Source organism: Mastacembelus armatus, chromosome 9 (assembly GCF_900324485.2).
Source record: "Mastacembelus armatus chromosome 9, fMasArm1.2, whole genome shotgun sequence".
NCBI classification, from domain to species: Eukaryota; Metazoa; Chordata; class Actinopteri; order Synbranchiformes; family Mastacembelidae; genus Mastacembelus; species Mastacembelus armatus.
In genome coordinates, this window is record NC_046641.1 from 15,235,989 (window position 1) to 15,254,278 (window position 18,290).

The 18,290-nt window shown below is 39.4% G+C and overlaps 1 protein-coding gene across 1 annotated transcript in view; it reads left to right on the forward strand.

Annotated features, from left to right (window-relative positions):
• Positions 1–18,290, forward strand: part of fbxl17 (F-box and leucine-rich repeat protein 17) — a 205,423-nt gene that overhangs the window by 47,918 nt on the left and 139,215 nt on the right. Inside the window, exon 7 of the mRNA XM_026322162.1 lies at positions 17,846–17,953. Coding sequence (XP_026177947.1) covers positions 17,846–17,953 — 108 coding nt within the window. The remainder of the gene's footprint in view (positions 1–17,845; positions 17,954–18,290) is intronic.

The following is an 18,290-nucleotide window of genomic DNA, read 5'->3' on the forward strand; positions in this document are numbered from 1 at the left end:
TGTGCCACTCTTTCATCCTCCCCTTGGCTTTCTTTTATCATTAGCAGGGCCTAACAGGAGGAAGCAGGTTGAAATGAAGGTTTGCACTTGTGTACATGTGATACTTTCTCACACACGTGCCTACACACACAGTATAAATACTAATGTCAAGCACTGGAGCTTGAATACTGTTTTTCTTTCGATGTGATACTGTGTGTGAATAAGCTATTTCTAATTGAATTTTCTAGTAGTCCGCACGTTGTAGTAGGAAAGAAAATATCCGGTAAAACCATACTAAAGTGTTGTTTTTATGACCTTTGTTCAAGGTTTATATTTCACATCCAGATCTAGATCTGCAGATAAGAAAAAGTATCCCTAAACTGATTATAAAAGAAGTAAAGCAAGTAAAATCACAAAGTGTAACTGCAATTGCAAATATTGATGATTCTTTCTGTAACCCCAGGAGGAGTTCGTGGAAGAAAACCCCAAAGTTTTCCACTGCTGTAGTGATCGATTTATGAATTACTTAAATACAATTAACTTAGACACCAATAATCAGAGTATCTAATAGTTCCTCAGTCGTGTCCACCAACCTCTTGCCATATTAAATCACTGTAAACCTGGTGGAAACTACTGTAGATTTTGTTCATCTCAGGATGTTAAATGCAAATTGTATCTATGCTGCCGCTGATCTGCCTGAGATGTTTTCAGCTGCACCTCTATAACTACACATATTTAGCAGTGGACTGATCTTAGCTTTCCGGACGCAGTTTTCTGTGAACTATTGTTTTTAGTATGGAGGAATAAAGAAAACTTGAGTATTACTCTTGTTTGTTGCTTAGATTTATATTACAGTGGATTAAAGGATTTTTTTGTGATATTCTGTGATATATATCTTTCGTGGTTTAAAATAACACATCAACAGGGCAATCTTTCATTATTAGAAGATTAGTTTGACATTTTGAGAAATTTGCTTCCTTGTGGTGAATTAGATGAAACGATGCCACTCGCCTTTCTGTATGATTAATATTGAGCTATTAAGTCATTGCTACTGGCCAACATAACACCCCACAAATTGTCATTTTTTTTTACTTTTATTGTTGTACAGTTTAAACAAATGATATAACTTGTTAATTACTGAACTTTAGAGGAACCTTTTAACATTTTTTGGCGACAGACAGGCTAACTGTTTCCATCTGACTTCCTTATACTAAGCAGCGCTATCTGGCTGCTGGTTGTAGCTTCATAGTTAGCGTACAGACATTGGAGTGCTATTGATCTTCTGCTTCACTGCAAGAATGCAAGAAAGGGTATTTCTAAAAATGTGTAATTCTTTAATGTATATTATTTCCTGGTCTTCCTAAATTATGCAATGTGATCAAACAAATAACCGAGAAGCAACCAGTCAGCAAAGCTCATCCATGTACTGTTACTTTGCGGATCAGTTAGGACTGTGGTCCTCTTATCTGTCCGCAGATCATACATTTCTGCAGTCACCTCAAAAAACATGAACGAACAGTAGTGTCAACACTGCTCTAGTGCTGTTTTATTTCTGTTTCTTCTCACAACATTCTCATTTTTGTTTGTGTGTCCATTACTTTTAGTCCCCTGAAGCTGGTTGAAAGCTTGTGTGTGTGTGTGTGTGTCTGTGTGTGTGTTTCTGTGTCTGTGTATGTTCAAAACAGAGTGCCGCCCCCAGTGGAGATGTCTCAACTTTTATTTATTGGATTCACAACAAAACTCTGGGGTGCCACCCTGGTATTTTCATATTTGAGTCTAAATAACATATCAGCGCTGTTTGGATTCAGCAGTTAGGAACTCAAACACTCACATACTCGGTACATTTAGTCCTGTGACTCATTGCATATGTGTGTCTTTAGTTGCTTATAAATGTGGATGAGATGGACTAACTTATACTTGAAGAGATCTGTCTTGCTAGGAAAGCTCTTGGCCAAAAATTAGCATAAGACATCTAACATGGATTTATGCAAATACTCTCATCTCCCATACATGGCGATATGACTAATCTTTTTTATATCTGTGCAAGTGTCTGTGTTTACAGAAGTGTGCAAGAAAGACTTGCACTCCAACACTGTGCCAGCGAGGTCCCTTTTTCATATCCTGTGTTACTGTCTAGACAAGCACTCCAGCTTTTTTTTGTCCTCCCTGTCCCTCTCATTGCCTTTCTTTCGCTGTTTTTCTTTTTCTATTTTCATTTCAATCGCATTCCCTTCCGTTGCACCCCATGGCACCCAGGGGAACAATGGTTCTCTAACAACCTTTGCAGAAAGCCTGTGGACCTGATGATTGGGCAATGTAAGCTGGAAAACAACACAAAAGGTCAGTTTTCCATTTTTCCACTGGTCAGGCTCAGGTTTGTTGATACCCCAGGCCTTGTTATAGGCACATTTATTATGCAAGCCATGCTGCATATGACCTAGCTCCTGTAGAATTAGCATTGACGTGGGTAATATGGCAGTGAATAAAGGTTTAACAGTGACCCCTTAGCCATCTGTGGTAGTGTTGAGCTCATTAGCTTACTACTGATGCGCCCCCCCCCCCCCCCCTCTCTTTTCTCTGTTTCTCTCTCTCTCACTGTCAGTCAGTCAAAGTCCCACATACTTGCACAAAACACACAATGGACTTCTATAGCTACTAGCCATGTTAATGGGTTGAGGTCCTGTTAAACTCCTGGACATTATTTTGAAGTTGAACAGTAATGGGAAAGATAATGGTCTGCTTGTCTCCAGCTCATTATGTAGAAAATAAAGGGAGTGCTTGGCTATGGCGTTTTCACCAGGAGTCACTGCTGCCATGTCCTTTACTTTGTTCTTACATATAGGACACCTTTCTCTTTTTTTATTTCCATTGCTCTTTCCATCAGTCACTCCAACTTGTATTTTTTTTTTTTTGTTCTGTTTTGAATCTAGTAACAGCAGTGCTTTACAATAGAAAAAAATCCATCTTAACCTGGCTGTAATTTCAAGATTTCCTACAGGGTTTTACACCTCACTCAAAATAAAGATCACCTCAGAAATAAACAAATGATTTCACTTTTATTTAATAAGCCTGAAGGAAAATAATCAGCAAATACCATGTATTTAATGAGCCAGGTGAATTTTCTTTAACCTGTCATCTAATAAATACATAGATAACAAGATGAGGTAAAACAGAATCTGTCTCTTTCAGCTTAACAGGTGATTGATCAGTCACAGTGTTTGTTTAACAATAATTAATCAGAGTATGCCAGGGAAAAGAAAAGAAACTTTGTACAAGTTGAGAAAAAAAATAGTACAGTCAGTCAAAATTGTGTGCTCTTGCTGCTGCACTGCAGGTCAGACACCTGCTGAACACTTGCTTTATGCAGTTGTCTGCATTTATTTCAGTATATATTGTAAGATTGAAACTCAAGCAACAGTTTTGATCAAGCTGCAGAATTTTATACTTTCCTTGTCTTAAGACAAAGAAATCCAGTTACTGTACAGTCAGATAGTTGCTTTTTTTCTGAGTGCTCCCTAACAGTACATGAAAGTCGATTTCTAGCAGAAGTCTACGAGAGTAAATTGCCATAGGACATGAGGATGTCTTTAGAAGCTGCCTTACTTATAAATGTATGGAAAAAGTGTCTCCATTCTGCCCTTATTTGAATCATATCCCAGCAGATATGTGTCCCTGTCACTAGTCATACCATCAGAGTGATTAATGCCCTGTGAATATGTTCTGCACAGACCAGTAACATGTAACAACCTTCTAATTTCCCTGCTCCAGGCACTGTCACCTATCTGACCATCATCTGCATAGCCAAACACCCTGGATACACTTGTGTATGTGGATATGGGTGCTCCTCCAGAGTATTTGGGATGCCAGTTGTCCCCATAACACCCATATCTCTAGCAGTAATCATGAAGCCCTAGCAGGCAGAAGCTACATGCCTGAAGGGCATTAGGGCAGAGGAGGCTGTTACCCTTAGGCCAGCCTCAAGTCACTGTGGCCTACTGTGGCGATGACAAGGTGGAAGCATCGAAGTATGGAGTTTTGCATTATTAGGACTGTGGATAAACAACCCTTGACTGAGAGCCTGCTGTAGTACAGTGGCTTAAAATATACAGACTTGAAATATGTCCACAGAGGATTAAAACAAAATCAGCTGTAATGATGTTTTTTTACAGAAAACTGTTGGCAGACACATTTACCTTTGCCCCCTTTCCTTTGACCTCTTGTTTCTGCTCCAGCCTTCTTGGTGTGCCTGATCTAGTCTGTCTGTGGACTGAGTTGCAGCTGTGCCTGACATTCATGCTGTTTAGAGAGCACGGCTTGCAAAAGGTGAGACAAGAGGCCAGTTTAGACCTGAAAAGTGCAATGAAGGAGACTTGCTAAAATCAACTGGTGTGTGCGTGTGTGTGTGTGTGTGTGTGTGTGTGGATATTGCAGATGATCAGGAGTTCACTATAAATGAGAAACGTGCAAAGGCATGGAGGAAATTCAGACAAAAGATTTTACTCAACAGTGTACTGGATTGTGTTAAAAACCAGACATTTCTTAATGTACTGAAAGAGACTGATCTCTGGAATCAATAGAAGTCCAGTCCGACACATATTTTCCATTTCATGATTATTGGCAGTTTGTCAGAACACAAATGACGAAAGTCCAACTTAAAGTGGCTATACACATGCTTTTATGTAACCTGATTTCCCAAATATTATGAAAATGAGAAGTCAACTCTCCTTTCCTTCTGCTGGAGAGACTTGACTTCTTTGCTAAATATGAGATTAGGTGTAACTTTGCAATTCAGTCAGAAGTGAGGCATGGTGCAACTGAAGAAGCTCTATCAGGAGTTTGTAACAGTGGTCAGGAAGAGTTTATTTTGATTAATATACTTTGTTTTAGCTCTTCTTTAGACTTACAGTCTCAGTGACCACTAATTTGTTAATCCCCCCTGGCAATTTCTTGTTTTTGATATGTGAGAAACAAGAAACGCCACAAGTTGCCCACACAAATCATGTCAAAATGAACAATTAAAGGATTAACATTGAGATGAAAATGTAACAACTGCTCATATATATATATATATATATATATATATATATATATATATATATATATATATATATATATATATATATATATATATATATATATATGTATATGTATATATATATATGTATATGTATATATGTATATGTATATATGTATATGTATATATATATATGTATATGTATATATATATATATGTATATATGTATATGTATATATATATATGTATATGTATATATATATATATATATGTATATATGTATATGTATATGTATATATATATATATATATATATGTATATATGTATATGTATATATATATATATATATATATGTATATATGTATATGTATGTATATATGTATATGTATATATATATATATATATGTATATATGTATATATATATATATATATATATATATATATATGTATATATATATATGTATATATGTATATGTATATATATATATATATATATATGGCTTCGGATACCGACTGCGAAATGGGGCAACCATCAGCCACCTCCTGTACATGGATGACATCAAGCTGTATGCCAGGACTGAGCGAGACATCGACTCACTGATCCATACCACCAGGATATACAGCCGCGACATTGGAATGTCATTCGGACTGGACAAGTGTGGTCGAATGATAACAAAGAGAGGGAAGGTTGTCAGGACTGAAGGAGTTGAACACTCAGAAGGCAGCATAGCGGATGTTGAGGGAAGCTACAAGTACCTTGGAATCCCACAGGCAAATGGGAACCAAGAAGAAGCCGCAAGGAGAGCAGCCACAGCCACATACCTACAGAGAGTAAGGCAAGTCCTAAGAACTCAGCTAAATGAGAAGAACAAGGTCCAAGCCATCAACACCTACGCCCTGCCGGTCATCAGATACCCCGCTGGCATAATAAGCTGGCCAAAAGAGGACATAGAAGCCACTGATATCAAGACAAGGAAGCTCTTCACAATGCATGGAGGACTTCACCCCAAATCCAGCATCCTGAGACTGTACGCTAAGAGGAAGGAAGGAGGCCGGGGACTGGTGAGCGTCAGAGCCACCATCCAAGATGAAACGACCAAGATCCATGAGTACATTAGGAAGATGACCCAGAGTGATGGAATACTTAGTGAATATCTCAGGCAACAGAAGGCCGATGCAGAGGAAGAGGAGCGAGAACCATCATGGCAGGACAAACCCCTGCACGGCATGTACCACCGACAGATACAAGAAGTGACAGATATCAAAAAGTCCTACCAGTGGCTGGAAAAAGCTGGATTGAAAGATAGCACAGAGGCAGCACAACAACAGGCCCCTGAGCACAAGATCAATAGAGGGGTCGGGTGTACCACACCAGGCAGGACCCCAGATGCCCCTGAGACAATCCAGCACATAACAGCTGGTTGTAAGATGCTAGCAGGCAGGGTATACATGGAAACGCCATAACCAAGTGGCTGGCTTAGTGTACAGGCACATCTGTGCTGAGTATGGGCTGGAGGTTCCAAGGTCAAAATGGGACACCCGTCCAAAGGTGGTGGAGAATGACTGAGCTAAGATCTTGTGGGACTTCCAGATAAAGACTGACAAACTGGTGATGGCTAACCAACTGGACAAACAGCAGAAGAAGGCCATAGTGGTAGATGTAGCAATCCCAAGTGATAGCAACATCAGAAAGAAGGATGTGTGAGAGAAGCTTGAGAAATACCAGGGGCTGAAAGAAGAACTAGAAAAGATGTGGAAGGTGAAGGCAACAGTGGTCCCCGTGGTAATCGGCACCCTCCGGGCTGTGACCCCCCAGCTGGGAGACTGGCTCCAACAGATCCCAGGAACAACATCAGAGATCTCAGTCCAGAAGAGTGTAATGCTAGGAACAGCTAAGATACTGCGAAGAACCCTCAAACTCCCAGGCGTCTGGTGGAGGACACACACACACACACACACACACACACACACACACACACACACACACACACCACCCATAGGGGTGAGAAGGGAAATTTTTATATATATACATTTCACAAATACTACAATTTCTTACACTTGCGGCTTTACCATATTTGCTGAATAGCTTCTATTGTAAGGATTAAATTCAAAGATCCACCAACCAGATCAATGTCATCACAAAGAAACTTAAAGGTTCTCAAACGGCTGTTTTTCTGAGAGAGTATTGAAGTTGTTTGTTGCTGCTCTTGTGATTCTCTCAGCTGCTGCCAACTCCTGCTCCATACATTTAGTACAGTGTCAATAAGAAGAGGCTGCAGTTTCTGCCATAGACTGCTGAACAGAACAATCCAATATGGGCGATAGCTGGAACGCCGGCCATTGATGGGTACCACACCACAGCAGCCTGTCATTCTGGTTCAGGTCTTTGGTCAAATTGGCCTCTTTAAGTCCCATTTTTCATCATTAGCATGAGAGATAAAACTGATTTCTAAGTAAAGCTCAAAGTTTAGTGTTAAGGTGTTAAGTCAATTTCAGGTCTTCCCTTATAGATCCTGTCCTGGGTAGTTAGCATGGGAACTGTAAAGGGTTTAGAGGTTCAGAGTTTTGCAGACCACAGTCTCTCTTGGTGGCTTTTAGATTGTGAAAGAGGCAGACCACCTTCAAGCCACAATGAAGGTTTATAATTGCCTGCTACTGCTGTGTAAACATTTTAGCATTTAAACAAACTACAGTATTCATACATTATGACTTTTTTTTTTTTAAATAAAAGGGAAAGTGACAGCGGTGATAAGTTTTATCCCTGCACTCATTTTCCAGTACTGATTATTAGATGAAGAAGCTAATTCCAGCAGAGTGATTCACTACAGTTGTGTCCCAGCATTCATAAACAAAAACAGTTTTTCCTCAGCTGTGAATGCAACCCAGTCAATGCAGAATTGACTGATTTGCTGTATATGGAGGCGTCTAAGAAAATACCTGCACTGACAGAAAATCTGAAACATGGGTAATATCAGACTCATGTAAACAGGGATATCAATAACAAAATTGTCTAACATGCATGTAATTGGTATTTTCCCAGATACTAATGTGCATGGAAACAGACTCATTTACATGCCTTCTTAGAAGCTACATGAAATCATTGTAAATGACTTCCACATTGCACATAAAAAATAAATGAAACACTTAACTTTGTTGAAGAGTTTGTACAGTAGTTCAATGGAGAAATCAATCTTATTTTTTAAATCAAACAAAATGTTTTTTCTCACACTGGGTGCTTGATCTTCCTCGTGGTATCAGATGCTCATTGAATTTTATTGTGACAACTGGACAACTTAGGTCAAGGTAAGGAAAGGTTAGGGTTGGGGTTAAGTACTGGTTATAATTAAGGTTAGTTTAAGTTTATGGGAAATTATTGAAAGTCACTATAAATTCCCCATGAAAAATGAAAACGTGTGTGTGTGTGTGTGTGTGTGTGTGTGTGTGTGTGTGTGTGTGTGTGTGTGTGTGTGTGTGTGTGTGTGTGTGTGTGTGTGTGTGTGTGTGTGTGTGTGTGTGTGTGTGTGTGTGTGTGTGTGTGTGTGTGTGTGTGAGTGAGAGTGTGTGTGTGTGTGAGTGAGAGTGTGTGGGCGCTGTGCCGTTCAGCAACAAAAGCTGCTGGGTAATTGATGGCTTGCTATAGGCAGAATGAATGGGTTTAGAAGTAGCATTTCCAATAATGCATTTTCTCTGGCTTTTCTGAAAGCAGGAAAAAGAACAAAGTCGTTAGTTGTTTTTATGAAATGGTGCCTTTTGAGGTTGTTTTGCAACATGGTTATTGAGTTCAACCTGTCTGTGCCTCTTTTAAATGCTGAACTATTTCAGCGCTGTACATATTGTTGGATTTTTTTTTTCTTTTTTTCTTTTTTTTTTTTTTTTTACTTTGAGAGATATTTCATTTTCACATTGACCAACTAGCCTGTGCTTTCACTGCTCCATAGCACACATCAGCCAGAGGCCTCTGACTATAAAGCACAGAGCCATAGAACTAACATGGCAAGTTGACACTGAGAATGAGCCTTTCAGTGAAAATGTACTTTGGGAAAAAAAAAAAAAAAAAAAACCCACACTGGGAGTTGAAAACTCACGAGAGAAGTTTGACAGCTTTGACAATGTGGTGTAATGACAGCTACCACTTTGCATTTAAAGGAGTAAAGTGTGTCTTTTGACTTCCTCCACAGTAGCTTCTGATTTCCATCTGACATGGAACAAAGAACTATTGATATGTTGCTTGGGAAAAGAAGACACTGGGATTTGAAACCTCAAGAGAACTGTTGGAGGGTTTTGACAATGTGGTGTAATGACTGTGCATTTGAGGGAGTAAAGTATGTCTTTTGGCCTTCTCCATAGTAACTTCTGATTTCTGTTTGACACGCAACAAAGCACTATTGATCCTTAGGGAACAGGACTGAGAACAAAACCTCTTCTTCATCTCATGGAAACTGCAATGTAGGGGTCTCCCAAAGTCAGCACTCACCCCATGCCTTATCCTCTTCACACACACACACACACAACACATATGTATGACTATACTTGCGCGTCATGATAAAAGACAGTGTATGCAACTCTTGCGGGAACTGGGGACTTAAGCCACTGAATAAATGACAGGCAATTTTCAGTTGAGAGTGAAGTGTAGAGACGAGTGAGGCGATCAATCATTTTGGCGATCACCCATGCAGATTTCAGTCCTCCCTGGCATCATCATGGCTGATGACATCAATAGAGCGAGACAAGATGACTTGACAAGTGTGTGAGAGAGGTGTGTATGCTGCATACGTGGAAATTGATTTCCAATAAAATGCGTAAAATACTGCCTTTGTTCAGGCCATGGAATCATTGCTGCTAAGTAGGTAGCAGTTACTTTTTTGCGAGATATTTGAAAAGGATAAGGGCAAGTGTTTCATGGATTTTTTTTTAAAATTTATTTATTTATTTATTTATTTTTTTTTTTTTTTGGCAAGTGTGTCTGAGATGGCCACAGTTGGAGAAAAGTGGATCTATTGATCCTGGGAGTTTCATTTTTCAAACATAGTCATTTTCAGTGCCAGCTTCGATTTAAAAAAAACACAGTGTACTTTTCAGATCATTTTATGGCCTTTTTGTCACAGTGTATAGTGGAGAGATGTGAAGATTCTCAGGATAGGTGGTAGATGATGAAAATAGATGACCATACCTCCTTCTTCAGCCAGTCTGAAACTCAAGATTATAACATTTTTACACATTTAAAAACATGTAACATGTTTATTTTAGTGTGTTGGTTAGTACTTGTATGAGCTATGTAGTTTATAAAATGTAATAAAATAATAAGAAATAATCCTCACCAGTTCCCAGAGCCTGAAGGGACACACCCTATTTGCTTGTTTTGGCCCATCAACAAAAGAGACAACAATAAAACCCAAAGATATTGCATTGGCAGTGATACGAGAACAAATAACTTTTTTGACATTTTTATCTTGGCTGATGAATTGACTAGTTTATTAACAAAATAAATTAAAATAAAATTTTAAACATCAACCTGTAAAACGTTACAAGTAGGGCTGCAACTGATGATTCCTTACATCATAGTTCAATAGGTTGTTCCCTTTCGTTTGGTCAGAGTTCAGAGTGCACAAACATCAGTAAATGCTGATGTATGGAAATGTCAGAAAAAGTAAAAATATGAAAATATACAATAAGATAAAACAAAGAAAAGCTAGTACCTGTTTTGTATTATGGATTTGAAACAATGGATTTACTGAATATTGTGCAAAATTGTTAAATTGCTCAAAGTTGTAGATAGAACAGAACTTAAATTAAATTAGTTTGTTTTTTTGAGTAAAATTCTTACTTGACAAAGATGCCACTGTGTAATGGTCCTTCTCACTAAATACATCTTATTTAATTTGCTTCTGTCTTGTCTTTTTCTGTGTTAATGAGAGAAGATGGCTAACGAGTGCTTTGTTTTATATGCTGGCCCTCTGACCACATCGTGTTTTTTCCTGCGATGCAGCTGAAAATAATGAGCAGGACAGAAATTAAGATGGGCAGAAATACAGTAAGAGAGTGGTAGATGTGTTGGTTGAAAGAGAGAAAGAAAGAGACATAGAGACTTAAAGATGCTTTTAATTTGCCTAAATGAAATGCTGACTGCCCAGAGCTTGGCATTGTGGGCAGTGAAGTGGTCAGGGAGTGGTTGTGTTATCAGTGACAGTTGTTACCCCGGTGCTGGCCAGCACCAGGTCACAGTAACAGTACACACACACACACACACACACACACACACACACACGAAGACTGGTTGGTGTGAAAATTTTTGTGTGCACACGTAAATGTACACACACAGAAACATCTGCATGGCCGCCTGTGCTGTGCTGTGACCACTGCTGACTTTCACACTAGGAGAGTAACCTCTCCTGTCTTAGTGTGAGCATAAACAAAAATTACTTGTGCCTGTTACTTAAAGTAACATTTAAACCATCTCCTACAGAGGAGTTTCATCATGTCTGTATATCAAATTATAATGCTTAAAGACCCCTTGAGACATGACTATTATATTATGAAATCAACACAGAGTTACTCAGGACTTTACGCTACATTAAATAAAAATGAATTCTTGAGAACATTACTTCATTTACTTTGAAGACTTGATGGAGACAGAAGAACCTCTAATACATTTCAGAACATTTTCTGCAACTGGCAGTGAATTGACTTCTAATGCAAAGGCTTTGGATAGGCTTGAAGATGGATTGTTAATAGAATGTGTTGCAGTGTATTTGGTAATCATTATTAATCTGTGTGTCGGCGGATTCTTTCTCAGCTCGGCCCAGTGTTCATAAAGCTCGGTTAATTAGACTGATTGATTAGATGGTGGTGATTCAGAGCTCTCATCACAGCTCCTCATCCCGTCAGGCTTCTAATAAGATCAGATTGCTTTCATATTCACATACTCCCCTGCACACATGCACATGCCCACGCCCATACACACACACACACACACGCGCGCGCACACACACACACACACACACACACACACACACACACACACACACACACACACACACACACACACACACACACACACACATATACACAGCCATTCTCTCTCACACACCCATGGCTTGTTTGGCCTGTCATAGCACCTCTCCATCTTTCTCACCTCCTGTCACATCCATATTCAGTCAGGATTTACAGACATAGAAGAAGCAGCCAAGCAATACACTGAAGACTGGAAGCTACATTATGTCAACATAAAAAGACTGGAAAACTCTCATTCTCCCTCATCCCCTTCTCTCCCTCCTCTTCCTCCTCCTTGTCTTCTTCTCCCTCGTCTCTCACTGTGATTCACCCCGTGTTCTTCTCTCATCATGTCTCATAAATATGACAAGTCCTTCTTTCTTAGCCAAGGAAAACATCACACAGAATAGCTGGAGACCAGGAGCCTCACATCTGTCTAGACTCAACTGTGTACTTGGCCTGCTTGTATGCTGCGTGTCTTGCTGTATGCCTGCGTGACTGTTTTCATGTGTGAGCGTGAAAAAAACATGCACATATCTATGTGTCTGCAGACTTAAGTCAGCTTGGCTAAAGCTTTAGTATAGCAGATCAATACACATGCACAGGTCCAAGCGAACCACCCCGTGCTGAGTGCACTGTGTTCATCAGCACAGAGATAGCACAGTGAAGAGACTCTCCCTTGCTGTAGTAAAACTTTATGACTTTCTGTGTTGCTTTTGTCTCCAGGCATTGGATATTACAGAGGATGATAAGTATTCATTTAGATTTTTGCCAGATCACCAGTCCTTCGTGTCAATACAGCCCATCTGAGCTCTTTAAAAAGAGACAAAAGTTTGGTGTGTGTGCGTGCATGAGTTTATGAGTATGCATGTGTGTGTTTGTGTGTGTATTTCAAGACTGTGATGAACCCACTCCAGTATCACCCCTAAGAGAGTCTTTATGGAGAAAATGATTACCTTGGAAAGAACAGAACTTCGATGAAAATCGTCCCACTTCAATTTGCACCTTGTAGGACTGCAGTTGGCGTCCTGGTTTATGGGTAATATTGGAAATCTGTAAAATTGCACAGAGTAACTCAGTAACAGAAAGCTTTAATAAGGACATCATGATATTCAGTGGCCTTTGACTGAGGTTTTTGCTGAATTTAAGCATCTTTGCAACTGAGTAGTTTCCCTTCCAAATATAGAGCAAACCCAATTTCAAGAAAAGAAAATGCAAATTAATGTGTGTTTCAATCCACTACCATTATGTGATTAAAAGAGCTTGATGTGTTGAGGTAAACGGCTGATTCTCCAGTTGAGTGCCCATAAACCATTGCGGAAGAAGAGGGCAGATAAACATGGTGCAATTAAAAGACACCAGTAAAACCTGTGAAACAAGGAAAAATATATAGAAAGCATCATGGAAATACGGCGTTTATGTGTGTTTTATGTACTAATCTGAAGAATGCTACTGTTCTCCTTCTCACTCGGTACAGGTTTGTATCGGTTTGACAATATTTCTTAGCTCTTTAGTTTAGCGGTTTATGTCTTGATGAATTTACGAATTAGTTTCCATTGCATCTCAGGAAGCAGAGACCTTTTTATTTAAATGGACCAGAGGGTTTCTCAAAATTGCAGCACAATATTGTCTGGGAAGGTGCTAACAAAAACAAAACAGCAAAAATAGCTCGGATGACCTTTGTATACACTTGAGATGCTCATGGCTTCATCTATTTCTTGGTCAAGATGACAAAACTCTTGAGAATGAACTATTTTTTTTAGAACCAGTAAAATATAGCTCACGCTGACTGCATTCTGAATGGGCTATGTTCCTTTGCTCTGTCTGGATGGGAGGTCTAGCTCTAGTTGGCAATGAGAGAAAAGGTTAAAGGTTGAAACTTATGCTGTCTTTAACATGCGTTTCTGTTATATGGGTCTACAGGCTAAAAATCTGTTTTTTATGTGGCTGTGTGTATGTGATTGTGTATCATTATCAGAATTTCAAACATAGACAAATGACAGTGTGCCTGCCCTCCACACACCTCCTGCCATGTCTCCCACTGATGAAATTGGATTTATTTATGTGTGTGTGTGTGTTTTAAAAATACACAAAGAAGGAATAAAAGCAAGGTTGAACACGATTAATGATATAAGGGAGGGAATATTCTTGCTGACTTGTTTCTGATAGTGAGGATTGGCCTGTTGTAAATGATGCAAGAGTGTAGATCTTTATGGGGTGGGAGTGGGAAAAGTATGAAGCGAGGGATTAAAAGGAGGAACAAGAATCTTGTCTAATCTTTTGTTGTATATCTTTTGCCTTTGTGTGTGATGTAGGCAAATGAATCATATGATAGAAGATATTGATGAGCTTAAAGACCCCTATTGGGTGAGAAGGGCCCCTGGATGGTCCTCCAGCATTTCAACATTTTGTAAAACCAGACCACCAGATAAAAACCACATACAGCTTTTTTTTTCTACCACAGCACTCTCAACAATGACCTTCCAGCTCTTTAAAACACATACACACACATGGACTATCTTTATGACTGCAGCTTTTCCACCATTTCTGCTCTTCTTACCTCCATCTTTAAGAGACCATTAAACCAGATCCCTTCTTAAAAGGCTTTAAGGCCTCTCTTGGCCAGCCACTTCTGCTCCAAAGCCGTGCCATGTTTTTTTTCCCCCATGTTTTTAAATCAAAGTCCATGGAAGGTTGAGGGGGGGGGCGGCGACTGGGAAGCAAAGAGAAATTTAGGATGGGCTTTTTGTGTTTGTGGGTTGGAGACAAATCTTACAAACCCATTTGGTAGTCACACACACAGACACCAACACACGTGCTCAGGCTTAATCTGATACGGTACATGCCCTCCTGGCCTGTTCTGCTCTGTTGGGATTTTATTTTTTTTCATCTCTGTCTCCCCTCTTACCTGCTGAGAGTTACTGTTGATGTATAACCTGCTCTCTTTTTGTCTCTTCTGCTGACTTAAGGCTCAAGGCGGTGTGTAGCTTTTTGATTTTGCTGCTAGTCAACCTGAAAATGTTTTCCTTGATGGTTTTTTGGCAGAGGCCATGGTGGGGACCTCAGGCCAGCTCGCTTCATCTGTTAGCAGCACCCTCCCCCAAAAGTTTCATACTCAAAATGACAACTCCACTCTTCTCTCCCCCCATCTCCACGTGCCCCTGCACATCAGGTTCCATATACATCATTGTCTGCAAGTGGGAACACTGTCTCACCTTCAGTTAATCTTTTATGACTGCAGAGATGATTGGTGGTGTGGTGGGTCCATACCCGAGGCAGAGAATTTTAAGGTGCATCCAGTTATTGATCGTTGGGAAAAACTATGTTCTTTACAATGCTAGAAAGTACAGTGATGTGCTCCAGCTGTATCCAGGAAGGGCAGGTCTGTTTTGGGTGATGTGTTTTATTCCTTTTTATACAAGGCTTAAAACAGATGCTGCAGGGAGGAAATGACACAACCGTTTCCAAAATATACTTTTGGTTGACGGCCCACCTCAGAGCTTGTTTTTTTGGCTTTCTACTCTGAATGTAATAAATTAACTAATAATGACGGTTGCTATCAATTACAGCAAGTATATCACCATTGTGTTACTTTATTTATGTATAGTGGAATTTACAAAAAGGAGGTTTATCATTTGATATGCGCAAATGTAATGCACCTTGCTGTCAAAGCTCTATTGTGTCAGCTTTATCTTTGTCTCTTTAAGTGGATTATGCAATAGGGTTTCTCATATCTCAACAAAAAATATTGTCAAAATGTAATGCCGAGGCTGATGGGCATGCCATTTGTTTGAATGCATGTGTTCATAAACTAAAGTATTGGAGACATTAAAAATTCTAATGGTACTAATCTAAAGATTTCAGACAACATTTTATACTGTACGTGATAGCATATGTTTGCAGACCTATCTGAATCATCTCATTCATTGTTATATAATCTGAAAACTTATTACACATACTCACCTGTAACTGGAAACCCTTTGCACCTGCATTTCTTTATGAACCACTTTGCACTTTACAAGCACTTTGGCTTCTCACTGATAAAGTGAGAGACATACCTTTGCTAGAGTTATAGGAGGTGTTTTACCCAGATAAGCCATACTGTATGTGACTTGCTAAAGGATAAATTGACTCTGTCCTTTTTCTTTTTGTGACTTCTTTCCCCTCTTGCTGTCTCGCTGGGTTTTCCATCTTCCTCTGCCTCGACTCAGTAACCTTTAAGGTAGACCTGAGGTGGGGAGGGGGGGCAGAGGGAGGCAGAAGCAACATAAGAGTGACAAATGTGTGATTAAGTCTACGGTAGTGTGTGTAGGACATCATTAAGAGAATGAAGCGGATATAGACAAGTACAGTGATCGGTAAAAAACAAGACTTACGAGTAGTAATTTAGTTTAGTGTCTCATGCAGGGTGTCCAGTGGATCTAGGAACGCACCAGGCTGTAGCTGCACAGAAGTGAGCAAAGAGAATGACTTGGTGTTGCTGGCTTTCTGGTGACAGTGTGATAGTGACAAGCAGTATGACAGGGTCCCTTGGGCCAAGATGCACAAATATTTGTAGCTCAAAAACGGGTGAGGCTGAAGTATAGAGCAATTTAACAGAGATGCATTCATCACCTGCAACCACAAACAGTTTTATCTGTGTTAAAAGTTAACATTAGTTTTTTTTTAATACGTGTACATTTGATTTTACAGCTGTAAACTATATTTTGACCTGATAGTGATCTTGATATATTCTTGATATATCATCTTGATATTTAAGTCTATGTCTAAGTTTGCACTTAGAGTTCTGTCGTTGCATAGCTCAACACTATAGCTTCTCTCTCCAGTCTAACTGCTGAGTTAATTATCTTGTCATTTGTGCAGTAGTGCCTCAGGAGAAGCAATGGTTAACAGAAACCTTCCATTATTTCAATTTTCATTTTGCACAGAAAATAAAAGACCAATAAGGAAATAGCAAAGCTCTTCCCTGTTGTTGGGACGGATTTTGGATCAGTATTTATTAATATGAGGAGCTGCTGATTACATTTCTAGATGTTTATTTTAAAGTTATCAACACCTTGTTATCAGTATTTTTTAAATGAAAGTTCAGACTTAGCTCTCTGTTTGCTTGTTTGTTTTCCCTGTTGATCACAGCACAGAGTTAACTTCTCTTTTGTGAGTGATGACAAGTTTGAGGAAGCACTGAGCAAACCTTCAGAGAGGACAGACAATTTCCCACATATTGTTGCAGTGTTGAATGTGATGAGGGAGGTGAAGTTGCTATCAATACCTCTATTGATGACTACAGTGGAGGCTGGTGGAAATGTGCTGCTTCCCTATTGATCTCTGATCCATTATGAGCTGTTAGTAGATGGCTGGGTGAATGATGGGGAATGGCCCATCCATCATAAGTCGACACCCACACTGCTTGGCAGGCACACACTTTTAGCTGTTTTGTCTGTTCTCCTCCTCCTACTCCTCTCCTTCTGCGATCCTTCTTTCTTCCCTTTCTCTGCTGATCATCCAACACAAAAGACACCAACCATCGGCACAGATGGCACAGACATTTAGTCTTGATTCTCACTGCATCTGTCTGCACCTGCTACCTTTTGAAAAATTCTCTTAATAGAATTATTTACTAAAATTACTGGTAAGTGCAGCTTTCCCCTCCTGAAAACTATCAAATAAAGCAAACTGTCTTTCAGATGTCTTCTCACTATGTACTGTATGACATATGTTGATCCTGGAAATGTGAATGTTTGAAATAAAATTTTTACTTTGAAGCGAAAGCCTGAGAAACCATAGTTGTAATTATTTGAACTATGGCTATAAATGGGTTTATTTACTAGAATATTAATAAAAGGTCTTTTCTCCCCCTTCAGGTCACTGATCAGTCCATGCGAGCAGTTGCAGAGTATTGTCCTGAGCTGCAGTTTGTCGGCTTCATGGGATGCCCTGTGACCTCTCAGGGAGTCATCCATCTTACTGCGGTAAGTATTCCACAAGTTTTTGACTTGAATTATCATGTTTGCCTGCAGTTCTCAGTCGTGACCTCTTCTAAGTTCTGTTTGCTTAGAGCTAAACTGAAGATGCCACACTTCCTACAGCACAGCTGAAAAAAAGGTTAATTTTACTCACCAATTTCCCTTTTTTGTGTGAAGTAATTACTTGCATCAGTAAATATCAACAGAACTTTTAGCATAACAAAGTTTTTTTTTTTTTTTTTTAATCTGGTTACTGTGGGCCAGCTCGCCATGTTGCTGCAGGCAATGCATTGTCTCCAGGGGGGAAACTCAGGACCTTGCGAAGTGTTTTATCTCAGACTTA